This window comes from Coenobita brevimanus, chromosome 112 (assembly GCF_032717465.1).
Source record: "Coenobita brevimanus isolate Jiangsu-jjx chromosome 112, ASM3271746v2, whole genome shotgun sequence".
Taxonomy (NCBI): Eukaryota; Metazoa; Arthropoda; class Malacostraca; order Decapoda; family Coenobitidae; genus Coenobita; species Coenobita brevimanus.
This window is the reverse complement of record NC_137065.1, coordinates 4,978,622-5,005,790: the sequence shown is the minus strand read 5'-3', so window position 1 is coordinate 5,005,790 and position 27,169 is coordinate 4,978,622. Positions and strand designations below refer to the sequence as shown.

Sequence of the window (27,169 nt, the reverse complement as noted above, 5' to 3'; positions counted from 1 at the left end):
AAACGAATGGGACCAGAAATAACCTGCATTGCTGATGGCATACTGGTCTGCATCCCATGAGTCTACCGGCTACACACCTGCAAAACTTATGTTGGGCCACGAGTTACGCTTACCCATTGACTTGTTAATGGGAAGACCACCTGGTGAAGAGCTGCCTACAGACACCTCCAGCTATGCAAAGCATCTTCAGGAAAGGCTGGTTGAGGTACATCATCAAGTGCGAGGAGCCCTCAATTTTCAGGAGAGGTGATGAAGTGCAAGTATGGTGCCAAGACAAGTGAGGTGGGCTTTTAGGATGGTGACCAAGTTTGGTTATACAATCCTCAGCGAAAGAAGGGACAGTCACCGAAGCTGCAGAGCCTGTGGGAAAGGTTTACACTGTGTTGGACCGCCTATCAGACATAATGTATCGGATTCGGGGAGGCAGGAAGTTTTGCCCAATGGTGATACATGTGAATCGTCTGTGGCAGTACCATGGGCCAGGACAGTACAGCTGGGATGTCTCCGAGGAATCGTGCTCTCCCACAGCCGAGGATGTTGAGGAGGACCAAGGATGTGAGGAGCAAGAGGATGGAGACAGTTTCCCAAGAGAAGAAGCAAATCGAGAGGAGGACCAAGACCTTCCATGGGGAGTGAACATATGGAGGAGCAAGGACGTCGTCAGAAGTGGCATAGAAGAAGACCTGATAAGTTGGAGGATTATTCTGTGTATAGTTGGATGTTTCATTAGGATTAAGGTTTATGTTTGTATATACTGTGTAGTTTTGTCGGGACAACAAAGAACTAGGGAAGGGGTAGTGTTAAGAAGCAAGATTTGCTAGTTAGGTAGCTAAGATGTTTCTCGAAGTTTCCCATACCTAAGGTTTCGGTACGAGTCAGAGTTGCCAGTTTGCCTGCTGTCTGTGAGCGTAGTTGTTTCGTAAGTTATGCATTAATTTTTATGCTCTTTTTCTCAATAATGTGTTCTTTATGTGATTGTTTAATTATGTAATTGAAATTAAGTTTTATGGTAAATAATTTACAGTGTTATGTAATGTACGAATACTTTTGCATGTCTTGGTTGTCTCTGAGTTGGTAACTGTGCTCTCTCTCTCTCTCTCTCTCTCTGGAATACACCAGAACTGGGAAAACTGTAGATAATTCTAGAGCAATGCAAGCTTAAATAAGTATGGGGAAGAAACTAGAGCAAGTTTAGTCGGTTTTCAGTTCAGTTTGAGTGTAGTGCAGTTTCAGAGCAGTGAAGTTTGTATATTTTCGGTACTTGTGAAAACAGTGAAGTGTTGGCAAACAATGAAGTGTTAGTGAAGTTTGTTTATCAACAGTACCTATGAAAATAATGAAGTGTTGTCAAGCATTAAGTGTAATTGCAGTTAGTAAAGTTTGTATAGCTCCAGTGCTTGTGAGAAAAGTGAAGTTGCAAAGCATTAAGTGTAATTTTCTGGAAAATAAAGACAGTGAAATTAAGAAGCCAGTGTTTATTTACAATGCCTGAGCTGATCTTATGTGCTGTACACCTAAAGGCTGACCACAGGAAGAACAACTCGCTGGTCAATGTCCTTCGTGTACTGGACTACTGTTGTTGGAGCCTGTGGCAGTGTGGGGACGCGGACGTAACAATACTCAGCAAGAAAGAAAACTGCCAGACAGTAGAGAAGTGTTGAAAGGGGTGACTAGACTGAGTAGTAATGGTGTTGCATACTGTATAATGAAAGGACCGAGGAGTGCAATGAGTAACTAGACTATAACAGGGGGACATGTCCAAAGGGGTGACAACAGTTAAGGGGTGACAACAATTAAGGGGTGACTACATTTAAGGGGATACTACTTTAATGTGTGACTAGTCTTAAGGGATGACTAGACAAAAGGGGTAACGACATGAAGGGGTGAGCAGACAAAACGGGTGACGAGAGATAGGTAATGACTAGAATAAAGAGATAAATAACTAAAAGGATGACTAGGCTGTTTACCCGCATGAAAAGGGTGAAAAGGAATGAGTACGAAAATTTCATGGTTTCAGAATTGGACTGATAAATAATGAGAGTGTTATAAAAAGCATATTAAATGACTTTGTGTTGCAAGTTTGATAAGAAAAAGTATATTAAATGAACTAGTGCTGCAGAATGTATGATTAAGTACAAAACTAAAATAAATTCTGATGGTGTTGCAGACGCTATCATACCCAACAACCTACAGGAGGTGGTGCTGGACGTAATCAGCCTTCAGCAGTGTGCACCCCTGATACAGCTGCCCGACAACAACAACGTCATCTGTGCCCTCACGCCCTTCAAGGACTCGTGTCAGGTGGGGTACTAACACTCTCAGGCTCCTATGATTCATATCTCTGCTGAATATTTTCGTCCATCTTTAGCTGGAAGAAAATCCTAGAGTTGTCCCTGTCATGAGAAAGGTCTCTCGCTCACTACGATGATGCCTTTGGTTTTCTTTCTTTTTTCTGTTCTTTCTGTCTTGTCTTTTTTTCTTTCGTTTTACTGTATACATGATTTTTTTTTTTTCGCTTCGGGATAGGCCTGCTTTACTGAAATGGCAAATGGAAGCAGATTTTATTCCCCCAAGTTCAAGAAGTATATCTTAATTTGAACAAAGGCGTCTGGAGATGAGAGAGAGAGAGAGAGAGAGAGAGAGAGAGAGAGAGAGAGTTACTGGATTGAAGATGATTAAAGATAATGCCTCCGGACATGTCTAACTGAGTAGATGTTGATTTATTATTGATTTTGATTTACTTCTGAAGACTTAATTCTTACAGTTTCAACCTCTGAAAAATTCTCGACATTTTTAACAAAGCTTGGCTTATGCCAGGCGGAAAATTACGTCAGGTAGGGAAAGACGCCAGGTGCTGAACTTATCCAGATGGGGATCTAAGCCAGGTGCGGAAGTAAACCAGGTAGGTTGCTAAAACAGTTATGGAACTAAACCAGGTGAGGAACTTAGTCAGGTGCAGATCTAAGCCGGATGGGGAACTAAGCCTGGTGGAAAACAAAGACAAATGGGGAACTAAGCCAGGTGCAAAACTAAGCAAGGTGGTAAACTAAGCCATGTGGTGAACTTAGCCAGAGTGCAGGGGACGGGGGGGTTGAACAATATTCAAAACGATCATTACAGCCAGAGTCATTAATTAACATGAAAAAAGAACATCTGAGAAAATGCCCTTGCATCACGAGGTCTATAGACAGTTTTTATTTATTCATTCTAATTGGATGTACTCTCTAGACTGTAGCACCAGTCGAGCAGGGCGGTACTTCCAAGATACATGGAAAACTGATGTCAGGGACCGCTGGAGCTCCCTTTTCATCAGCCCTCGGGACTAGCTTCTGATCATCCTCCTCTGCTGAACTTTTTCAATGCTTCAGTAACACAGAGAGTAAGCCTGCATGCTCTCCGATACAGGTTCCTCTAACTGTCAACACCAAACTACATGCACAGTAGGCACTACACTTCCTATTCAAAATCCTGTTAAAAATGGCATCTCAGCTCCGTCTTGGAGTCCCTGGGGAAGGGGGGGGGGAGAAATGTCCCTAACTTCTTCTCCTCTCCCGGTGACGATCAAACGAGATGTCTGGAACCACTGTCTGACACGCTTCTTCTTCATTTCTGAGCTATTTGAGGCCTTTCCTCTAACATTCTCTCTGTTGAACACCATCTCTCCTCCTCTAAACCTCATCTCTGCCTCACTGGGAGTCAGCTGTCTGAGACAAATGATAGCAAACCCGTCTGAGTAGTCTCTCCTTTATACTCATTTCAAAGCCAAAAGTGGCTGTTGTGTATATGTATGCAACAGCATAGCTTGCTCTCATGTTCCTGAACTTGAATCTTCTGAATTTTCTACTTTCTGATTTCGGCTCTCCTGTCATTCTCTAAATTGATATATCTGTGCTGCTTACTTAACCCCTAATTCTAGTGACTATGAAAAATTCTTTGACTATCTTACTTCTAATATGAAACATATCCTGTCATTTTCTTCCTCTGAAATCTCAATTCTACAGTAGGTGATTTCAATGTTCACCACCACATTTGGCTTTCCACTCCTTTCACTGATCCACCAGGTGAACAAGCCAACATCTTTTCTATCCTTAATGACCTAGTGCAGCTTCTACAGCACCCTACCCATATCCCTGACCGTCTTAGAGAGAGTTCTACAATATTTGACCTCATCCTTACAACTAATCCTTACGCTGTTAATTTTTTCTCTCCGTTGGGCTCCTCCAATCACAACTCTATCACCTAAACCTGGGCTATCACTCCAGCAAGGCCAGTGGACCCTCCCAGGAAGCAGTGGCTATGGCACTTTGGAGCTGCTGATCGGGAGGCCCTCAGGCAGTGGTTCTTTGATTTTCCCCAGAATGGTCATAGCTTCCATGGCCGAGAGCCATCTGGGTTTGCCTCGCACGTTATGAAGGTTATTCTCTCAGGCATGGAAGCATACATTCCTTTCTCTTATCCTGTGACTAATGCAAAATAAACTTGGTTTAATCACGCTTGTTCTAATGCTCACCACAACTAAGACAAGGCCTACAAAAGGTACCTTAGCTAACCCGCCCCTGAATCTAATCTTTTATGTTTCTGCCCTGAATCGTGCTAAGTCTGGTCTTCTCTCTGCTAAAAATAATTTCATTCTTACTAAATGCTCTGAACTCTGCAAAGCAAATTTCTCCCTCTCCTTTCGGCACCTTGCCAGAAACCTTTCTAACAACTTTGAATCATCATCCTTCTCTTTTCTTTTCCACCCTGATGGCTCTGTTATTGTTTCTTCTACTGGTAGAGCATAGCTATTCACTCAAACTTTCTCCTCCAATTCCATCTTAGACGATTCTGGTGCTTTTCCTCCATTACTTCTCCCTTCTGACTTCCTCATGGCTGACAGTAAAATTTTTTCAACTGATGTATTTTTTGCCATCACTGGTCTCAGAACTAATAAGGCATATGGGCCTGATGGTGTCCCTCTTTTAGTCCTCAAGACCTGTGTGTCTGTGCTTACTCCCTGCCTGGGCAAACTTTTTCTCCTCTGTCTGTCAACTTGTACCTTTCATTCCTGCTGGAAGTTTGCTTACACCCTGCCTGGGCAAACTTTTTCTCCTCTGTCTGTCAACTTGTACCTTTCCTTCTTGCTGGAAGTTTGCTCTCATTCAGCCTGTCCCAAAGAAGGGTGACCATTCCCAGCCCTTCAACTATGCTCCACTTTCTTTAACATCCTGTATTTCAAAAGCTTTAAATCTATTCTTAATAAAAAATAGTTAAAGCACCTTTCCTATCACAACCTTCTTTCTGATCGTATGTGTTCCTCCAGGGACGTTTCACTGGCGATCTTCTCACATTCCTTTCAGACTCCTGGCCATCCTCCTTTCGGGGCTTTGACAAAAACTTTGTCATTGCGCTTGACATCTCAAAGGCTTCGATCGAGTCTGGCGTAAATCTTTAATTTCCAAACTGCCCTCTTAACGGTTTCTATCCTTATACCTGTACTTTCATATCTAGCTTCCTCTTCGGTCGTTCTATAGCCGCTGTTGTAGACGGCCACCCTTCTGCTAGAGCTGTCAGTAATGGTGTTCCTCAGGGTTCTATTCTGTCACCAACTCTCTTCCTTCTACTTGCCAATGACCTGCTAAGCTGTACAGCCACATTCATAAGTAGGGATACACGTCCGCTCATATTATCTACTGTAGTGTCTACTATTGGTGAGATGTGTAGTACTGTTTCACATATTACCTGGTGCACTGGTCATCAATGCACCAGTAAGTGAGGGAATTAGTTTCCAATCTTAACACCAATGGATATCATACTACTCCAAACGAGTAAACGTGTATTCTTTCTCCTGAACGCAACTGTACATCTAACCCTATCCACTCATACACTGATGATTCCACCCTCCACTTTTCCATTTGCTTCCCGCAGCATCCATCTCAGCAGTTACTTCCACAAATAAGGGATGAGCCTATGACACATCTAATGTCTGACTTGGTTCATATCTATGATTGGGGTAAAAGTAATCTTGTGTTTTTTAATGCGTCAAAAACTCAGTTCATACATCTATCAACCAGACAAAACCTTCCACAGGAGTACCCTCAAATTTTTAACAATATCCAGCTCAATCCTGCATCATCTTTAAACATATATTACATTCCATTCACATGGGATAAATCTTGGAAAGGTCGTATTATCTCTCTTGCAAAATCTGCTTCCAAGAGATTAGGTGTGCTAAGCCAACTCCGTGCCTTCTTTACCCTTACGTAGCTGTTGACTTTATACACGGGTTTTATTCTCCCCCGTGTGGAGTACAACTTTCATGTGTGGGGAGGCTACCCACATGCAGCTCTTCTCAAGAAGGTGGAGTCAAAGGTTTTTCGTCATATCAACTCTCCTCCTCTTACTGGCTCCCTTCAACTTTTGTCTCTTCGCCGCACTGTTGTATCATTATCGCTTTTCTATCGCTACTTCAATGGTCACTGCTCCTCTGAACTGTCTGCTTGCATCCCTCCATCATTACGGCAGACGCGTAGCACCCATCTATCAACAAACTCGGTAGAGAGGCGGCCTGCAGTCCTGATGGACCCAGGTTCGAATCCCGGCTGGGGCAGGGAACAGCTTAAGGATTTGAATTTCATAAAAGCAGACTTTTCTGATCTACCAGATGACCCGCCGACATGTCATAAAAGAACCCCCGCTAATACCAATACACCAGTCCTGTATGAGACAGCCCTAGCATGTATTCAATATGGACGGTGGGTGTTAGCGCCGAAGTGGTGACATGTGGAGGTGTAGGAGGACTACTGGGCCTTGGGATAGGCTACTGCCCCCGAGATATTTGCCCAGAGTCGGACACATAAAAAAAAAAAAAACTCATCCCTTTTCTGTCCAACTTCCTAATACAAGAGTTACTCCCAGCCCTTCATGTATGCAACAGGTCAGTTCTGGAATTGTGTTCTTTAGCCTGTATTTCTTACTGCCTATGACCTCCTGTCTTTGAAACGCTTTGTGTCCAGGCATCTCGAAATGAATGGATCTTGAATTTAGCTCTGTGTGATATTCTTTTTTTTTTTTTCTTGAAGAGGCAATCCTACTGGCTTCTGGCCATTAGTTCCTTCTTCCATGCATTAAAAAAATATATAAAAAATCAACAGGGTGACAGCGGCGGGCCCATGGTGGTGCAACTGTGCGACGGGCGGTGGGCACAGATCGGCGTGGTGAGCTTCGGGATAGGATGCGCTGAGCCTAACAGTCCCGGAGTTTACACCAGCGTGCCCGCCTACACGGACTGGATCATCGCTAACACCGGATCCAACACCTGCTGATACCTTATACGTCAATCTTAACACTCGATATGTGGTTCTATACACATATCAAAACGTCTTATATGTGGACGATACCTACTGATCAAAACGCCTACTGACAAAAACACCTGCTGATCAAAACACCTACTGATCAAAACGCCTACTGATCAAAACACCGACTGATCAAAGCACCGTTTACGTGGATCATAACATCTGATCCTTTGTATACATATCAAAACACCTACTGACTCCCAAGTTATTAAAACACTTAGCTACTTCGTGGATTAAAACACCTACTCATCAAAACACCTTGTTCGTCTATCAAAGCACGGATCAAAACACCCTATACATGGATCAACACATCTCCTGACTCCCAAGTGACTCAAAACAGCTATAGTTCATTCACCATAAATTATCGTCGATTTTCATCATTTTTGCAGCCTGATTCCCGTAGCTCTGTGGCAGAATAAGTCAATACCACGACCCTGCATCCTTTCCATGGCACTTCTTCATGACTAGCACCTTATTCCAGGGTTAATTTCTTGTTATAACTGAGTATTCAAGATGGAGAGATGAGAGTTCTACACCTACTCTTTTGACTGTAATTTGGCTTAAGATTCCCATCCCTCCATTTGGATACGATACCGAGGTGGGATACTCATATGAATTTACCATCAGTTCCTTGTCGTAATTTAGATGTGTTTTTACAGGAAGACCTAGACAAGGAAAGATTTTTCACTCCTTTCCCTGAACTTCCTGCAGAAAATGGTTATAAATTGCTATAATTCTCGTCTCTTAGCTTTTATTGATGAAGCTAGAACAGGAGGAGGAGGAAGATTCGACCGCCACTTTGTCTTCCCTTCAAATCAAAACCATTAGATTTATTTATGAAGCAAGAACAGAAGACAGAGGAAAATTCGACAGCCACCTTGTCCTTCCTGCAAATCAAAACCAGAGTTACGACGGAGTGGATCGCAAGTGTGTTTATCCCGGCACTGGCCAGGAAGATATGCTATGGATATGATAAAGTGCCTTGGCGTTGTCTTTCTGCCACTGAACTACATGAAACAAGCTGCAAAAAACAATAATCTGGACAAAGCTAGAGTAAAAGTACCATAATTAAAATGAACAGAATGTAGCTACTGACTCTTATCGGCATCATGTCCACTACATTCACTCCGTACTTTACTCCTTTTCTCTCCTGACGATTTTCTTCAGTTCTGGGAACGTCTATCGTAGTGAGGAAGTTAATTTAAGCTATACCTCAGGCCTGAAATTCTATCTTCTAGCTGAGAAAATATTCCAAAAACAGGACTAGCATAATAATAATAATATATATATATATATATATATATATATATATATATATATATATATATATTGGATGATGATGATGAAGATATATATATATATATATATATATTTTGCCAGACGCCATAATCCCGTAAGGGGTGGCCATTTGACTTTGAGTTATTTGATTTACGGGGAGGGGCACTAACCCTTTACCAACCCACTTGTTGACACGTAGGGAGCACGTATGGTTTGGTTACATGGTTACCACCCAGCGTTGTAAATGGTTTCTTGGCTTACAGGAAACCATTTGGCTTGTCACTTAATGTAAAGCCACCTGTAAAGGAAAGAAAAGCAATAAGAAGTGACAGGAAAGATGGGAGAAATAGGAAGAGAGGAGGGCAGGCACAGAAAAAGAATAATAAAGGCTAAGGAAGAAGTAGGCAGCACTACATCAAGTGAGTAGATGATGGTCGCCACCACCTACCACCTATAATAATAATAATAATAATAATAATAATAATAATAATAATAATAATAATAATAATAATAATAATAATGATGATGATGATGATGATGATGATGATGATGATGATGATAATAATAATAATAATAATAATAATAATAATAACTAAAACACCGTTCAATAATTGTCCAACGACTCTTTTGGCATGAAAAAACTTCCCACAGCCACTGCCTAGTAGAAGCCGAGCTATAAAGGGACCTTGTGGTCAAGGTCACTGGTCTTGTGCTTGTCACCTTAGGTCATAACAGCCTTTAAGTCCACCAAGTTTGGTGACTCCAGCTTTAATCTTTCATGGAAAATTAGGTGTCATCCGGAAAATTCCCAGTTTTTTACCATAGACGATCTCAAAGAAAAATTGATTGACTGGAACCATACTCCTTTCAGCGCTGCATCCGCCTTATGGCTATATATTAGTAAAATTTCAGCTTCCTAGCTAAAGCGGTTGTTGAGAGAGCGTGGCTGACTCACTTTTCTGTGTTCCGACAAATAAGGTTGAGACAGTGTGTAAGAAACGGAATCTAAAGGTGAATGTAGGGAAGTGTAAAGTTATGTTCTTCGAGAGAAATGAAGTCACCAAATGTACAGTGAGACTGGATGTTGGGGAAATGGAAAATGTGAGCTCATTTAAGTACTTGGGTGTGGATGGAAGTTTACTTGAAAGGGTACAACTAGGAAGAAAAGTTGTTGGTTCTTTCAAAGCAGTGATAAGAAGTAGGGAAGTGGGCATGGAAGCAAATAAGTCGCTACATGATTGTAATTGATACCAGCTCTAACGTATGGAAGTGAAGCTTGGATCTTGTTGGAAGGACACAAGTCAGGAGTGAAAACAGTGGAAATGAGTTATCTGAGAGGAGCATGTGGAGTTACGTGGAGAGACAGACTGACGAATGAGGGAGTGAATGAGTGTTGTGGTGAGGATGTGGATGTGATAGAAAGCGTTAGGAGAAATACACTGAGGTGCTTTGGCCATGTAGAGAGGATGGAGCGAGAGACTAACGAGGAGAGTGTACGTGAGTAAGGTGGAGAGGGGAGAGGGAGAGGGAGGCCGAGGATCAGATGGCGGGGTAGAGTGGTGAGGTATATGTGAGAGGAGGGTGTGAACTAGGGTAAGGGCGGTGAAAAGGCGGGGTGCAGGGAGACACGAAGGCGATTTGTTTGTGGCCACTCCTTACGGGATTAAGATGTCTGGCAATGGATAAATAGCAGATAATATCCGAAGGATTGCCACCGTACTTGGCGAAAAGAAGCGGACATCTGCCCGACTAAGCTGACCAAGTTTGAAGATTCTAGGCCAAATAGCCTCCGAAATACCGCAATTTTAAAACAAATAATAATTATTATTATTGTTATTATTATTATTATTATTATTATTATTATTATTTTAATCATACAGTACTGAAAATAATAATGTGTGAAATAATAATAATAATAATAATAAATAAAATACTATCAGCACTAAATAGTGAAAACATATCCTGATCTCTCTCTCTCTCTCTCTCTCTCTCTCTCTCTCTCTTTTCAACAAACTGAAGCATGTTTTTTTTGTTTTTTTTTAAGAAATATGGAATCTTTTTGCTTTTCAATTCACTTACCTTTTGAAATTTGCTTTGATTACAGATAAACACCTTTGTGTTGTTCACATTCTTTGGTAAAGTATTACTGCTATCAAATCATTTGATTATAATAATTAAAAACTATTGTTTTTGTTTTTTCTTACACTAGAACTAAGCATGTTAAGAGAAAGGAAAAATTTTGCGACTTACGGATCATATTAAGTAACTTTTTAACACAACAAATTTCTGTTTTAGTTGTACCTCCTCTTTGAATCTGATCATGTTTTAGAATGGGAAAACTAGCCCCCTCACTGTTTGCCTTTATCTAAAAGAGTTGTTATGACTCCAGTATATAAGGAAATTAGCATTATTTTACCTTTATTTTATCACTTGATTTAATAATTGTAATAAAAGAACATTAATTCATTGGTTTTATATGTATTTTTAACTCACTTGGATGGCAACAGATTTACATGTGAAATGTTTTCAATTATTTCGACCGTAGTAAATAACGCTTGCCTTATTTACGAGTACTTATATGTATTCTTATAAATTTTAAATATCAGACCAGTGAAATACCTTTGCGCTAGTTCCTCTTTTACTTGCACCTTTTTTCGCTTGTTTGTCAACAAATAAAGAGTTTGTAATGTTTAGTTATTATATCTGTACTTTTCCTACTAATCTTAAGATTATTTTCAGTAGGGAAAACATACAGTCCTCACTCTCCATTTATGTACTATTCTGTAATCGGTTTGTTTTTATCCGACGGAACTGGACCACTCCCACAACTTGAATACAGAATCATGATTGTATGAATTCCCCTGAGCTTTAGTTGTGAGACAGGAATGAGTTTCCTTGATTACTTATCAAAGTGACCCATTACTCCGATTACACTTGCACATCAATTGAGCTGAGAGGGGTGAGGTGTCTACCTGGGGTTAGCGAAAGCGTTACAGTGTATCCTTACACGAGAGTGATAACCCTTTCATTATTCAGACATTTTACATACTCACTCCTGCTTTATTTTTTCAGAAGCCAAACAGATGAAGGAAAAAAATTTAAAATCCCATAAATTAGATTACAGGTCTCCTCCATTCAATAAAAATATGTAACTCTAAACAAGTACATTAAATCATAGACTTTTCAAACTAAAGGCATTAGATACAGTTTCTATTAACCTGTCCACTGCATAGAGCCTTCCTAAGTTGAATACAATCGTCTGGAAACAGCAAGAGTAAAAAAAAAAATAACTGACCATATGAAAGTGATTAAATGGAGGTGATTTTAATGGCCTACTACAACTCTGGGATGAGTCAAACAATAAGACTTCATGAAGTACCAATTGTTAATTTAAAGTGTTAGGATTGTAGATAGCAGTCATAATTCACTCGAGAGAGAGAGAGAGAGAGAGAGAGAGAGAGAGAGAGAGAGAGAGAGAGATCCGAAATCTAAATCAATAGTTGGCTAATGTACAGCAATCAAAAGGCTGACTCACCTCACAGCTATGTCTCTGCACTGCTTCACTGACCCTGACTGAAACACTGACTCTTGCTGGAGACTTCATTTCCTATTTCAGCTTCCCTATGCTTTTTAATCTAATTATTTAATTAATTAATAATAATAATAATAATAATAATAACTAGAACCTGAAACTGTCCTATGGACAGTCACTTGTCTCCTGTTACTGTTTATTACAATGACCTTGACCCAACTGGGGAGATTTATACATTTTTTCCTCTCAGCAATGGTCCATGCCAGGACACATAACCTTGGCCCTTCAGATTCCTTGTGCAGTCTCCGGTTCTCCTGGAATCGTTGCGAGACTCCGAGGCTGGAATAATAATAATAATAATAATAATAATAATAATAATAATAATAATAATAAAAATAATACGAGCCAAAACAGTCTCCATGTTGTAGGTGGAAACTAATGGTAAAACGAAACAAACTCTTAGGATTCGGTCTGCCAAGTTTTGTCTACTGTCCTCCGGACAGGCACTAGTCTCCTGCTACTGTGTCTTATAACAACCTTGAACCTATTGAGGAGATCTGGATTTTTTTTTTTTCCATCAGCAATGGCCCATGCCAGGACGCAAAACCTGGACCCTTCAGATTCCATGCGTACTCTCCGGTTCTCCTGGAATTGTTGCCATCTTTCAGACGGAAATAATAGTAATACCAGCAAAAACAAGTCTCCATCTATGTGGTAGGTGGAGACTAATAATCATCATCATGACAACAGCTCCTTAACCCAGTTTCCCACTACTATAAATACTGGCCAGGGCAAGAAACAGAAAGAGTAAAAAATAGGAACTGTTACCTTCAACTCCTAATATAATGGGCGACTGTATACATTGTCTGTGCTGGTGTATTGTTATCACTGTTAATCGGTATTAATGTAATAACGATACAGCTCGCAGTCGGGAGAAGCCGAGTTCGATTCTTGAGCTAGTTATTCTTCGACGAAGTGTGTGTGTGTGTGTGTGTGTGTGTGTGTGTGTGTGTGTGTGTGTGTGTGTGTGTGTGTGAGGAGTACTGTTTGAGACCTTGATATAACAGCGACTGTAGCATGTTTATTTGTTTATTTATTTATTTATTTTTGTGGGAAGACTGAGATTCATCACGATCTGACTGTCTGTTTTAATGACCATCGTGCAATCGATAGGTATTAATCCAAGCCTCTTTTGTTTGTGTGCAATGATCGTTTCTCTTTGGGACATACAGGTACAAGCTTTATTATTTTTCATTTTCTCGCAATGCGTTTCCTCCGACACAGTATTTTCCTACAAATTTTAAAGCTATGTACTCGTGGGCTTTAAGGTTGTCGAAAATAAAGAAAATCCAGGCAATGTGTTCATCATCATCGTCATCATCATCTTGAGCTTTTTTTTTTCACCTAAGCATGGAAGAAGGTAGGATCCAGAAAACAAATAATGAGAGAGGACATAGAACAATCCAGGCCATGAATTAGAATTTAATATAGAATCCCCAATCCGTGACTCAGGCTAAACAACATAGTCCACGCTCATATCGTTTTCTCTATCTCTGTTACATTGTAGTCACCTCTCTGACCCCCCCGACCTGCGCCTCTGTACACCTGTGGCCGTATTTATAAACTGTCTTAAGCTTAACCGCCACAGTGGCCGAGTGGTTAGCATGGTTGACTGTGAAGCTGCTGGCCAGTAGCACCGGGGAATATAGAGGCGGGGGAGGAGGGCAGTATACTAATATCTTAGATCATATTTCTTTAGCCTAAATAATAGTGACATCTGTTGTACAGACTCCGTACAAACCATAGTTTCAGACAATAGAAAACGATCGACACTACAGGGACCGTATCCTTAATAGGAAACTAAGGTATGTTCTTATTACTAATGAAGTTTAAAATATACTGAGGTATTTTAGGCGTATCATCATGAAAGGATATACTCCAGAATCTGCAAATCAACCAGGACAACGACAAAGAACTATGCAATATATTGTTACTTTGCACATCGCAATATACTTAAAAATGTACATGATAATGTTACAATGAACATGTATGGGGTGTGGTAAAGGTAGTCCTGGTCTAAATATTTGATACAAGTAACAAGTAAGCTGTTCAACGTATTTATGAACACAATAAACACGTACAACACTTCACATGAATATGCGTGTGTTCGACTTTCACAGCAAGACAGATGATACTTTAATTCTGTGATCATGTACTAAACTGCAAGCTAATACACAAATGCAAAGATTTACCTGACTTGCTTACATGACCCATCCCTCACAAAATTACAGCGGGTAAAAGGGGTAATAGTTAGGTAAATAGCACGGCCAGGCACACATACATTCATTCACATGGCTGTATGTACTGAAGTGGCCGGTATCATGTAGTCCACTGGGTTCACGTCCAGATGAGCCTGGGGCTGCAGCAACAACAAAAACAAGGTATGCATTGATGTGTAAATATTAACATATTTACACACACACACACACACACACACACACACACACAGACACCGCTCGCTGGTGCAGTGGTAACGTTCTCGCTTGCCAACTGGTGGACGGGAGTTCGCGCCTCGCTCTGGTTGCGAAAAGTTTCACTGACGAAGTGGGTGGTTACTGTCCCCCTTGAGCAAGGGGACGGGTGTGTGCTTGTGTGAAGGTCACAGCCTTGCCCTTAGATTGGACTATATGAGCTCTCAGCTCCCTTCCGGGAGGGTAAAAGCTGACGATCACGACCATCAAGTGATCCTGACCAACCCGGTGAATTACACAAACACACACACACACACACACACACACACACGTGTCGCGACAACCAAACACTGGATAATGTTACTGATCCCGACCATGCCGAAGCCAGCACATGTCAGGCAAGAGTTTCCAAAACCGGTAAACAAATGAGCCAGGCTTGTCATGCTCCGGGCCTACTTGACACCCATTAATCTTGGTGTATGACCAGGCGACGATGACGAAGGAGAAGAAGGAAATGAGGAAGGAGAGGATAATGGAGAAGAGGGAAAAAAATGCCATACACCGAGTGTTGCAAGTTGCTCAAAATGGCATACAAAGCTGTAAAGAGTAGGCATTATGAGGACATTACAACAAGAGCACAGGAATAATGAGAAGTTGCAGAGAAGACAGAGACAGTGGGAGACAAGGGATATCACAGAAGAGGGAGGAAATATGGAGTGAAAATAGAAGAGGACAGTAAAACATGCGAAGGTACTTGAGACTTTTAATGTAGGCCTGACTCTTGTGGAGTACCAAGGATCCTTTGTGGGGCATGGAGTGAAAAAACAGGGATAATGAGAGAGAGAACTGCTCAAGTGAATCAATTTTAGTAAGAAGCCAAAAGCAAGGTACCCCTAAAGCTGTTGTAGACGGCCATCGTTCTTTTCCTAGATCTATCAACAGTGGTGTTCCTCAGGGCTCTGTCCTATCACCAACTCTCTTCCTTTTATTCATCAGTGACCTTCTAAGCTGTACATCGAACCCTATCCATTCATTCGCTGATGACTCCACCCTTCACCTTTCCATTCGGTTCCCGCAACGCCCATCTCAGCAGTTACTTCAAGAAATAAGGGATGAGGCTATGGCACACCTAATGTCTGACTTGGCTCGTATCTCTGACTGGGGTAAAAATAATCTTGTTGTTTTTAATGCATCAAAGACTCAGTTCTTACACCTATCAACCAGACAAAATCTTCCACAGGTGTACCCACTAATGTTTAATAATATTCAGCTTAATCCTGCATCATCCTTGAACATGCTTGGGGTTTCATTTACTCGGGACTTATCTTGGAAAGATCATATTACATCTCTTGTAAAATCTGCTTCCAAGAGATTAGGTGTGCCAAGCCAACTCCGTTCCTTCTTTACCCCTGCACAATTGTTGACTCTATACAGGGGTTTTATCCGCCCCTGTGTGGAGTACAACTCTCATGTGTGGGGAGGTTCCCCACATACAGCTCTTCTCAATAGGGTGGAGTCAAAGGCTTTCGTCTCATTAACTCTCCTCCTCTTACTGACTCCCTACAACCTCTGTCTCTTTGCCGCACTGTTGCATCTTTATCTCTTTTCTATCGCTACTTCAATGGTCACTGCTCCTCTGAACTGTCTGCATGCATTCCTCCACCTCTACGACAGACGCGTAGCACCCGTCTAGCAGCAAACTCTCACCCCTTTTCTGTCCAACTCTCTAATGCAAGAGTTAACCATTACTCCTAGTCCTTCATGTATGCAACGGGTCAACTCTGGAACTGTCTCCCTCTGTCTGTATTTCCTGCTTCCTATTATCTCCAGTCTTTCAAAAGCAGTGTGTCCAGGCATCTTGAAATTAACGGATCTTGAATTTGGCTCTCTTGTGTTATGTTTTTATTTTGGATGGAACAGTTATTGCGGGCTCGAGGCCTTTTGTTCCTTCTTCTTCACATAAAAAAAATAATAGTAATTTTACTAAGCGTTCACGAAGAAGATAGGCCCCTAAAATTACCATTAATTTTGGCAGGAATTCACAAGAAATGTACCCATAAATGTATCATGTATTTAAAGTATAAGTGATCTAAGTACGGGACAAGACAGCTCGATTAAGGGGCGAGACATTGCTCCAGGAATTGGATAGAAGTCCAGTCAAATGAGTGACCAAACACAGAACATTATTAGGTGGCTGGGAGACTGGACAGACGGTGTGTGTCTCAGGAGCACAGTAATTCTGTGAAGGAAGACAGCCACATGACCATGGACGATAAAACGAAGTTAGTGAGTAGAGGCTGGTGAGAACAAGGGGATATTTGTGAGTATACAAGACAAGGGATATTCACATGCCCTAAGTGTCAGTTAAAAGCGCCACTTATGCTAAGTATCCAACAATAATTAATGCTAGCCCAAGGTCGTGGAGATAATTAAGGGTAAATATTCTTGTAGTAAGTAAGAATTCAAGTGAACATTCAATACTCGAGTGAGTCATTATGTTACACTTAATGTGCTTGTAATTACATATAAGTGAGTTAAATCTCCATGTACTGAGTGACTTGTTTCCACTGGTGTTGCTTAGGTAATGTAACTGTCTTGTACTAAGTAATAGTAAAAAAGAAAACATATCTGTGTTTTGGGACATCAGTGGTGGAACAGTTTTCCTTGTGGTCCAGGAGGGAATTGGGACATTGAGGTATACACAGTGTCACATTGTCCTAACTCTAATGTTGCAGATTCTTTGTGGACTTGTCTCTGCACTCCCAACTGCTGTTGTTCTCAGGCTACCAATCCCTATCAATACCGGTCAGATATCGTGTTCATTAGAGTTTGAAGCATGTAAATGATTACTGAGGGAGTGTAGTGTACGGCACACACACACACACACACACACACACACACACACACACACACACACACACACACACACACACACATACAGAGAGAGAGAGAGAGAGAGAGAGAAGGTTTTACTCCCTGCAACAGCAGTGGTCCATGAATTATATGCTGCGACCATACAGCACATCCTGCTTCACCCAGTTAATGCCCGTATTGTAAGTGGTATGGAAGGCTTCGTTGCATCTCTTCCTGGGCGATTTATTTTAGCATATTACACTTTAAAACTGTCTTCTCTGCTATTAATATCGTTTTAGTATTAGACAGTTTGGACCAATAACATAAAAGAGGATATTAAGGTGTAATGTGCAGAATAAATTCCTAAGGGAGAGGTGTTATGAAATTTCCAAAGCCACTAGAACTACGGCACTTGGCCCGTAAGTTTATCGATTAAGGAAACTCTCTAACATCTTTTCTTAAGCGATTTATATATTACGCCTTACTGTCCTCTCCTCTTTGTTGTTGAAATATATCATATATCGCCATACTCTGCACAAATGACGTACAAAAGGATATTAACCAGTCATATCCAAAATAACTCGCTAAGGCAGAGGTGTTAGGGAGACTCCATAACCAAAGGGAAAAGAGCCACATTGTTTTTTCTCATGCTCGCTCCCACCTGTTCTAACCCCCCCTCCCCTCCCACTGCCACCTGTGCTCCCCCCACCCCAACTTATGCTCTTTGTTATGCAAGTCTCGTATTCCCCCTTCCCCCTACCCCCACCACCATTACTCATTCCCCTCCTCCCCTCTCTTCTACCCCTCTACTCACCACCCTTATCTCTTCACCCTTCGTCCTCCTTCCTTCACCCTTCCTATCCTGTCTCCTTCATCCCTTCTTTCCCTTCTCTTCCTAATCTTTTTTCCTTCATCCCTTTCTTTTAACCTGCTCACTCTTTTTGTTTATTGCTTATCCCTCTCTCCCTCACTTCTCACACCCAACTTCCTTCTGTTTACCCCTCCCCCCACCCTTTCGCCCCGTCTCACCCCTAACCTTCTCACCATCATCCCTTACTCTCCCTCTCTTCCCCTCTCCCCTAACTTCAACCTCTTTACCCCTCATCCATAGCTTCCTCTTCATTTCCCCTCACCGTTACTTCCTCCTTTCACCCCTCATCCCTAACTTCACTTCCTTCTCTTTACCCCTCACCTCTAACTACTTTCTTTATGCCCCTCACTGCAAACTTCCTCCTCTTTTCCTCTCATCCCCAACTTAATCTTCTTTTCCTCTCATCTCTAACTTCCTCCTCTTTTCCCCTCACTCCAACTTCCCTCTGTTTTCCCATCACTCCTTTTCCTCCCTCTCCATCACCCTACGTTCCTTTCCCATATTCCCAACCTCCTCTACATTACTCTCACCCCTCTTCCCCTTCCCCCCACCCCAGAGAGAGAGAGAGAGAGAGAGAGAGAGAGAGAGAGAGGGAGAGAGAGAGAGAGAGAGAGAGAGAGGGAGAGAGAGAGAGAGAGAGAGAGAGAGAGAGGGAGAGAGAGATTTGGCTTTACTCTCACAGTCACAGGTCCATAAATTATATACTGCGACCATACAGCACATCCTACCTTCACCTCCATTAAATATTAGTTTTACTCCGGTTCAACTTTATCCCTGCTTTGAGACTTTCTCTATTTAGATCATTTAACATTTCTTGCAATGTCTCTGCTGTTTCTGAGATTAGAGCAATGTCGTCTGTAAATCTTATATGGTTTAGGTTTTCTCCATCTGTTTACTCCCAGTCTAGCTTTCAGAAAATACTCTCTAGTCAATCTATAAATAATTTTGATGAAACTGTATCTCCCTGACGCGCGCCCTTCTCAATGTTATTTTTTTTTTCCGAGTCTGTATGTACGGTAATTTAACTGCAGCATTTCCCTCTTAATATATGTGTTCGAACAGTTTTACAAGGTTCTCATATACTTCTTTGTTTCCGCAGTGAATTGATAATTGCTATGTGCTCCACTGAGTCGAAAGCCTTTTCGTAATCAACAAAACCTAAGCACAGTGGTTTATACATTCTCCAATTTTCTCATTTAGCTGACTTATTGTGTATAGGTGGTCAGTAGTCGAATACACGCTTCGGAATCCTGCTTGCTCGCGAGGTTGGTTTTCATCCAAATTTGTTGTTATTCTGATCGTAAGGACTTCAGTGAGGAAGGTGTAACTGGTAATAAGCTAATGGGTCGATACTTACTAACATCTTTCGAGTCCCCTTTCGCGTAAAGCAAAATAACTATTGCATTACACCGTGTTTTGGAAATTTTCTTCGTCATTATACACTGAGTAAATAGGTGGGCGAGTCCGTTTTGTGCTTCCACTCCTGCATCCGACAGTAAATCTCTACTATTCCTTCATCTCTTGGGGCCTACCCTCTTTTCATAATTTTTAGGGATATATTTACTTCGTCTGGTGTTACCCCTGGTATCTCACTTGTGCCAGCTAAAAAGGGAAAAAAAAGAAGAACTATTGGTACTACTGTCTTTGATGCATACATTTCTTTTTAAAATTCATACACTCTCTTCACCATCCTAATTCTGCATGTAATACTTCATCGATTTTGTCTTTCAGTTATACGATTTGTTGCCATCTTAGTGACATTTACTTCGGACCTGTTTCAGACTTTTTACCTTTTCTGATGGTTTCCTGTATCTGATCCATGTTTCTCTTTCCTTTCCTTCTCTGTCTCTTATTGAAAAGCTTATTTAACTCCGCTCGATCTGTTTCATCTTTCTTTGTTTTTACTTTCATCTCCTCTCTTCATGAGCTCGAGTGTCTTTTCTGAACACTTCTTGGCTTTGGCTGTAGTAGCTTCCCTTACTACCTCTGTTGATTCCCTTAGCACTTTTGTTAGCCTCATTCAACTCATCAGTGTCATACACAAATCAACTTAGAACCTGAAAAATGTTCGTTATTTTTAACTGAAAGGATGCTTTGTTTTCACTTACTTTTATTGGGCATATCTTTTTATTTTTATCACCTTCTTTCTTTCACTTCTGAAACTGTATCTGGCTGTGCAACCCACCATTCTGTGGTCACTTCTCATATTTAATTTGTTGATAACTGATATATATATATATATATATATATATATATATATATATATATATATATATATATATATATATATATATATATATATATATATATATATATATATATATATATATATATATATATATATATATGGAGCAGTGCATATGAGTTATCTGAGAGGTGCATGTGGACTCACATGGTGAGACAGACTGACAAAAGAGGATGTTAAGGAGCGTTATGGTGTGAATGTGGATGTGATAGGAAGCTTTAGGAGAAACACACTGAGGGAGTTTGGCCATGTGGCGAGGATGGAACGTGAGAGACTGACGAGGAGAGTGTATGTGAGTGAGGTGGATGGGGGGAGAGGGAAGGGGGGGCCAAGGATGAGATAAGAGTGATGGAGTGGAGAGGTATATGAGAGAGGAGGGTGTGAGGTGGGAGCAGGACAGCGAAATGGTGGGGGACAGGGCGACATGGAGACGACTTGTTTGTGGCCACCCCTTACGGGATTAAGGTGTCTGGCAATAGAGAGATAGATAGGAAACGAATACTAGAGTTGACCCGAACATAGAGGGTTGATTCAGTTAAACACTCACGCCTCAATGACTCACTTTTAGTTGAATGAAAGCATCTGACGTTAGCAGGAATAACGTACTAGAGTTGTTCTGACAAAGAGATGGTTAAGAAGGATTTAAACCCACTGGAATTGCTTATTAGTTCAGAGAGACCTTACTGGGCTTTGACATACCGTTCTTTATTGTTGTGACTCAGCTGACGTCTTTCCCTCCTTATTTCCTGTCTTCAAACGATTTTATTTAGTTAAGGAGAGTTCTATACCATCCCCTACTAGTAATGAAAGGGTTAATAAGGGACTTCAGTTCTCCTCCGCCTCTAAAATCTCTCTTCAGTTCAGTAATATCGTCCTCGCGTTGACGGGGATAATATTCTGGTGTTTCAAGCTGTTAAAGTGAGATTCGAACCCATTTGATCAAAGCAGATTACCTTTGCAAGATCTCAGTAGGTTCGGACAAGATTTCGAGAAAAACGATCAATTCGGTTAAGATAAGATTTTAAAACTTGATTTGATATTGTCGATTAATTTTGAAAGACCTCACAGTCAGATTTTGGCACACCTACAGCTTGAATAAACGAATCATATATACGATGTTGTGGCCCATCTGATTATGAGTGTTAATTTCAGTTATTAGTTTCTGACGCGATTTCGAGATGGCACAATGGACCAAACAAAGAGGGAAAGAGCTCAGGGCATTGAATATTGTTGATTCATTTAGCAAGACTTCAATAGCTTCTGGCTCAGCTTCAAAACGCCATGGAACAACTGATCTTCACAAACATCAGAGAGAGAGAGAGACAGAGAGAGAGAGAGGATTCGGGGGTGGTGAGCTGAACTATTAAATAACTTGTCGCTGCAGAATTTGTGGATGGTGGAGAGGATCGTGGCTGTTTCATCAAGCTGGGAGGAATGAGGGTTATTCACTGGTTGCACACACACACACACACACACACACACACACACACAGCTATAACCTTCAACCTTCCCCTCCCCCCACGTGTACACACCTGTTTTCTTTTTTTTTCCCCCATTCCACTCGTACATCTGTTTGTCATGTCTGGCCTCTCGTCTCCTCTCCCCACCCCTACCCATTCTGCTCCCCTCCTTGCCCCTCTCCTCCCCCTCCCCTCTTCGCCTCTCTCGTCCCCCTTCCAGCCTCTTTCCCTTTCTCTGTCATCCCTTCCCCTCTATGTAAGTTATTAGACTGATTCCACTACTTCTCTTTTTGGCGTCTGACTCTTTTTCTCTTTTTTTTCCTTTTTTCTTTTTACTGTTCCTGCCTCCACACCCATCCCCGTCCAACCCTGCCCACTCTCCTCATTCCCCCTACCTTTACCACTACCCCACCCACTTCCCCACCGCCCCACCAACATCCACTCCTTCCCAGTTCCTACCTCACCAACACCAGCCCCCTTCACTCCCAACCCTACCATTCCTCTCATACTCGTAAGTAACCCCCTACCAACATTCCCCCTTACACCTCACATTCCCATCCCTCTCATTAACACTACCCTTTCACCCCATCCCCACGTATTCTCCCTCCCAATTCCTTACCCTCCCCCATCATCACACCCTCCCCATCCCCTCCTCCCACTGACTCCCACCAACATTCCACCTACACACCTACCTCTTCCTCTCACCTCCACTAACATTTCCAGTCTCATTCCCCTCCCCTCACACCCAGTACTCCAACATTCATCTTCTCACCCAACATCCCCTCTCCCATTCCTTTCCCTCCCATCCATTCCTTTACTAATATTTCTCTTTCCCTTATTCGTGCCCCTACCACCCAAGCCTCCGTCATCATTCACCTGCACACTCAGTTTCTCCACCATCTCTCTCTCTCTCTCTCTCTCTCTCTCTCTCTCTCTCTCTCTCTCTCTCTCTCTCTCTCTCTCTTACACACACACACACACACACACACACACACACACACACACACACACACACACACACGCACACAATTTCCACCTCATATAGTGTTGTATATGTTTACGCCCATGTTTTCAGTCTGTCTGTTGTTGTGCCAGAGTAAACACCATCAGAAAAGTTCCCTGCTTTTCATACAACCATAAGATCGATCCCTTTTCGTAACAATACTCCTTTTATTTTAACTTGGCTCAGAATTTCGTCCTTCTGTGGCTCTTTCGATGTTGCACGGAGGCAGAAAAAGACAAAACTACAACCCTGCATCCTTTCCACAACACTTCTTCGTGACTGGCATTACATTCTAAGGCTAATCTATCTCTACAGTGCACCATTCGAGATGGAGAGGAGGTAATTTTAGGCCAAGTTAGGGTAAAATGAGTATACCATTTGGTACTGTAAGATGAACAAGGAGAGAAAGTAAGAATGAAAAAAGAACATCAACTTGCTTAAGTTTAAGGAAAGGAATACCAGTTTGCTGAAGGATTAGAAAAGGAACATTATTTTACTCAAAAGAAAAACATTTATTTGCACAAGTAGAAGAAAAGGAATATATTTACCCAATAAAAGTAACATCAATGTGCTCAAGAAAAGTAACATCAATGTGCCCAAAAATAAGAAGAAAGAACACCATTTTCCTGCAGAGATTAATGGATATTATTTTTAGCCCCTTCATTACAAGACGTCTTCCATGTTCTGAAGAAACTCGTCTGACAGTGGGAGGAAGATAATACAGAAGATTCCTACGTATTGAAAGGGTTTAAAAGACTGAATTTGGAAATGTGTGTGTGTGTGTGTGTGTGTGTGTGTGCGCGCGCGTGAGAGAGAGAGAGAGAGAGAGAGAGAGCGTGCAGGTGTTTGTGTATGTCTGCTCTGAAAGCTGTTCCAATACTTCTCTGTGGTGTTTGTGTGTTATAATATTGAGTTCATTGTCAACCACGCATCTATCGTCTAGTCTTTTTTTTAGCCCATCAGGAGTGTAGGGGTCCGGGGCTAGTCTAGTCATTCCCTACGTTTAAGACAAAAGGGGCGAACCTCACTATTCATAACATCCAGCCCTTATAGCCTTCATCAAACTAAGGCGCCTTAACCCACCAAACCACGAGGCGTCATTTGATTTTATGGTTACCACCCAGAGTAGTAAATGGTTTTCTGGATTAGAGGAAATTTATTTTGCTTGTCATTCACTGTAGAGTCCCTGAAGGCAGTGCTACATCGAGCGAGTGGATGATGGGTTACCCTACCTACCACATATCTGTATTTATTGATTTGTAATTCACAAGATGAGCTAAGGTCGTGTTATCGTGTGTGTATGTGTGCGTGTGTGCGTGTGTGTGTGTGTGTGTGTGTGTGTGTGTGTGTGTGTGTGTGTGTTTGTTTTACAATGTGATTTTGAGATGTGTCTGAATGCAGTTTGATATACTAAGTACAGTTATCATTGTCGAATTAGTGTTTTTTTTTTTTTTTTTTTTTTGATATTCCGTTCTTGGTTATAAGCATGTGTTTTATTGATATTTTGAAGTTTGTTTGTGTTGTTGCTTTGCTAACTATATTTTTTATATGTTTTTTCTTTGGTAATGTATCAGTGTGGTGTTTTTTTTTGACAAGTTTTTCTAGTGTATTTATGTGTGGGGTGTTTTTTGGCTTTTTCTGATTAATTTTATTGCATGCTTGTATGTATGTGTTTCGTGTTGCATTGTTTACCATCGCTTTTGCATTTCGGCTTTGTTTATTTGTGTGTGTGTGTGTGTGTGTGTGTGTGTGTGTGTGTGTGTGTGTGTGTGTGTGTGTGTGTGTGTTTTGCATTCCAATATAGAAATGAATGTCCTTTCCCGAGGGTCTGTCGTTCACGTAATATAAACCAACAGAGAATTGTGGGCTCATCAGCCTTCACATGTCACCACCTAGGCACTACTAACACCCACCAATCCTTATTGAATATACGCAAGGTTTATCAGTCTGACATTGAGTGACTGGCCTCGTATTCTCGTTGGTTAAGGAAGCTCCCTAACACCTTTTTCTTACCGATTTAGATCAGGGTATGGCTGATTAATTTCTTTTTGTACGTTATTTATGCGCAGTATGGTGATATTAGAATGATTTAAATAACACAGTAGAGGACCGTAAAGTGTAATAAACAAAACAAATCGCATAGGAAAAGGTGTTACGGAGTTTCTTTAACCGAAGAGAATACAGACCATGGTGTTATAGTGTAGTTATCCTGACACAGATCCCTAACCCCTTTCGGCTCGGTTCATGGCTAGGTGATGTCAGATAGGGAGTCAGTTAAACTAGTAATCAAGGAGACTCTACCAAAAAACTAAGGCTCGACAAGTAACCACGATATGGTATTCAAGTAGAGGGAGTTACCTAGTTCCATCAGATGAAAACAATCCTACTATAGCGCGGAGATTTGTATGAAAATTATGTTATGCCTAAGGACTGCACGACTCCTTTTAGATAACGTGTTCTTTACTTCATTTTCGCTGTCTCCATTTTTCTTTCCGACTGATGCTGTGAGGGACGCCTTCTTGTGGAGGCACAGAGGTAACTAGGTGGCCCTACTTCACTCTCCTCAAAAGAAGGGCGGTGGACTGCAGGAGGACATCTTCAGCCTGCAGTCCACTTGGTTCACGTTTCAGATGAACTTGGGGTTGTAACAACTACAACTACTACAATTTTCCAGCTCGAGGGGATCAGTGAAGGCTATATTTAATCCCTGTAGGTCGAAAAGTCTCACATCAGTTGAACGAAATCGTCTAAGAGAAGCAAGTCCTTTTGGTAAGGGGAAGTGTGTGTGTGTGTGTGTGTGTGTGTGTGTGTGTGTGTGTGTGTGTGTGAGTTAACTTACTTTAGTTCCTTCATCTCAACTTAGCAGCTCATTTTAAGTAGCACAACAGAAGAGTGAGTCCATTCTACTGCTCTGCATCCCTTCCATTGCATTTCATCGTGGCCAGCATTGTATTCTGGTGGTAATTAGTTGCTAAACTTCGATAGATGCAGGTGTAGACCAAGTGAAAATGAAAAGAATAAAGTTTTGCCTAAAAAGTATTCACGACTGACAGAACATAGCCAGTGTTTTAACCCAATTTTTATCTGATTAAATACGTGTCTCAGATAGTTCGCTTTTTGTGTTTATTCTTTATGGTTATTTATTGAAGATACTACATAGGCTTTTCAAAGGTAAATTATTAGGATGTCTGGGTAATTTTGCTGGAGAGAGACATTATTATTATTATTATTATTATTATTATTATTATTACTGTATTATTTTTATTATTATTTCTTTTTATCATTAGTAATAGTATTAGTATTAGTGCTAGTATTGTAGTAGTAGAGTATTAGTTATCATTACCATTATTATAATTATTATCATTTCATTACTACCGTTATTATTGTTATACACAGAATACTGACATTTGTTTTTCCCAGGTGATGTCAATACACAAAAACACTGTTAATAAAATGCTTTAATGTTTCCTTGTACACATCAGCATATTCATGAACCACAAACCTATAGGTGATTCACACACACACACACACACACACACACACACACACACACACACACACACACACACACAGGTGCTAGTTTATAGTGTGTGATGATGCAACGAACCAAAATGCAGCAACCATATTCACACCGCTATCTTGATCTTATGCTTATTATCTGTATCTTATCTTGACTGTGTAGCAGAGAGTATGCAGTGTGTGATAGCAGCTTGATGTGTGTGTGTGTGTGTGTGTGTGAGAGAGAGAGAGAGAGAGAGAGAGAGTTTGTTTGTGTGTGTGTGTGTGTGTGTGTGTGTGTGTGTGTGTGTGTGTGTTTTATGATACCTACGCATCCCATACCTATCCTATACGTATCTGATTCCCAGCATAGACTAGATGCTCCTTTCCCTGAGTCCTCCAAATCCTCCTACGAGCATCAGTTGGCTTCTTACTACCTCGCGTGTCACTACTCCGGATTTAATACTCACCGTCTATACTGAACACATGCCCATACTGTCTCATTTATGATGCGCTGTGATAATATTCGCGTTTGTTCACTCTTCTTTTTCGCTTTTTGATGGTATATCGGTGAGTCTCTTGGATTAATAATTAGGACTTTGAACGTAATCCGAATCCAGAAAC

General features: G+C 41.2%; 1 protein-coding gene across 1 annotated transcript; it reads left to right on the top strand.

Moving 5' to 3' along the window:
• The first annotated feature begins 249 nt into the window (after positions 1-249).
• On the top strand, positions 250-7,304 carry LOC145418057 (serine protease 30-like). Its single transcript, XM_080286591.1, has 3 exons — positions 250-277; positions 2,168-2,301; positions 7,134-7,304. The coding sequence occupies exons 1-3, from the start codon at positions 250-252 to the stop codon at positions 7,302-7,304; spliced, it is 333 nt and encodes a 110-aa protein (XP_080142717.1).
• The last annotated feature ends 19,865 nt before the right edge of the window (positions 7,305-27,169 follow it).

What these genes read in the sequence shown, in the direction of transcription:
- LOC145418057 (XM_080286591.1), top strand. Translation starts at nt 250, where the DNA reads ATGAAGTGCAAGTATGGTGCCAAGACAA. An exon ending in CAAGTATGGTGCCAAGACAA is followed by an intron (nt 278 to 2,167) that starts GTGAGGTGGGCT and finishes ATGGTGTTGCAG; the next exon opens with ACGCTATCATACCCAACAAC. An exon ending in CCTTCAAGGACTCGTGTCAG is followed by an intron (nt 2,302 to 7,133) that starts GTGGGGTACTAA and finishes AAAAATCAACAG; the next exon opens with GGTGACAGCGGCGGGCCCAT.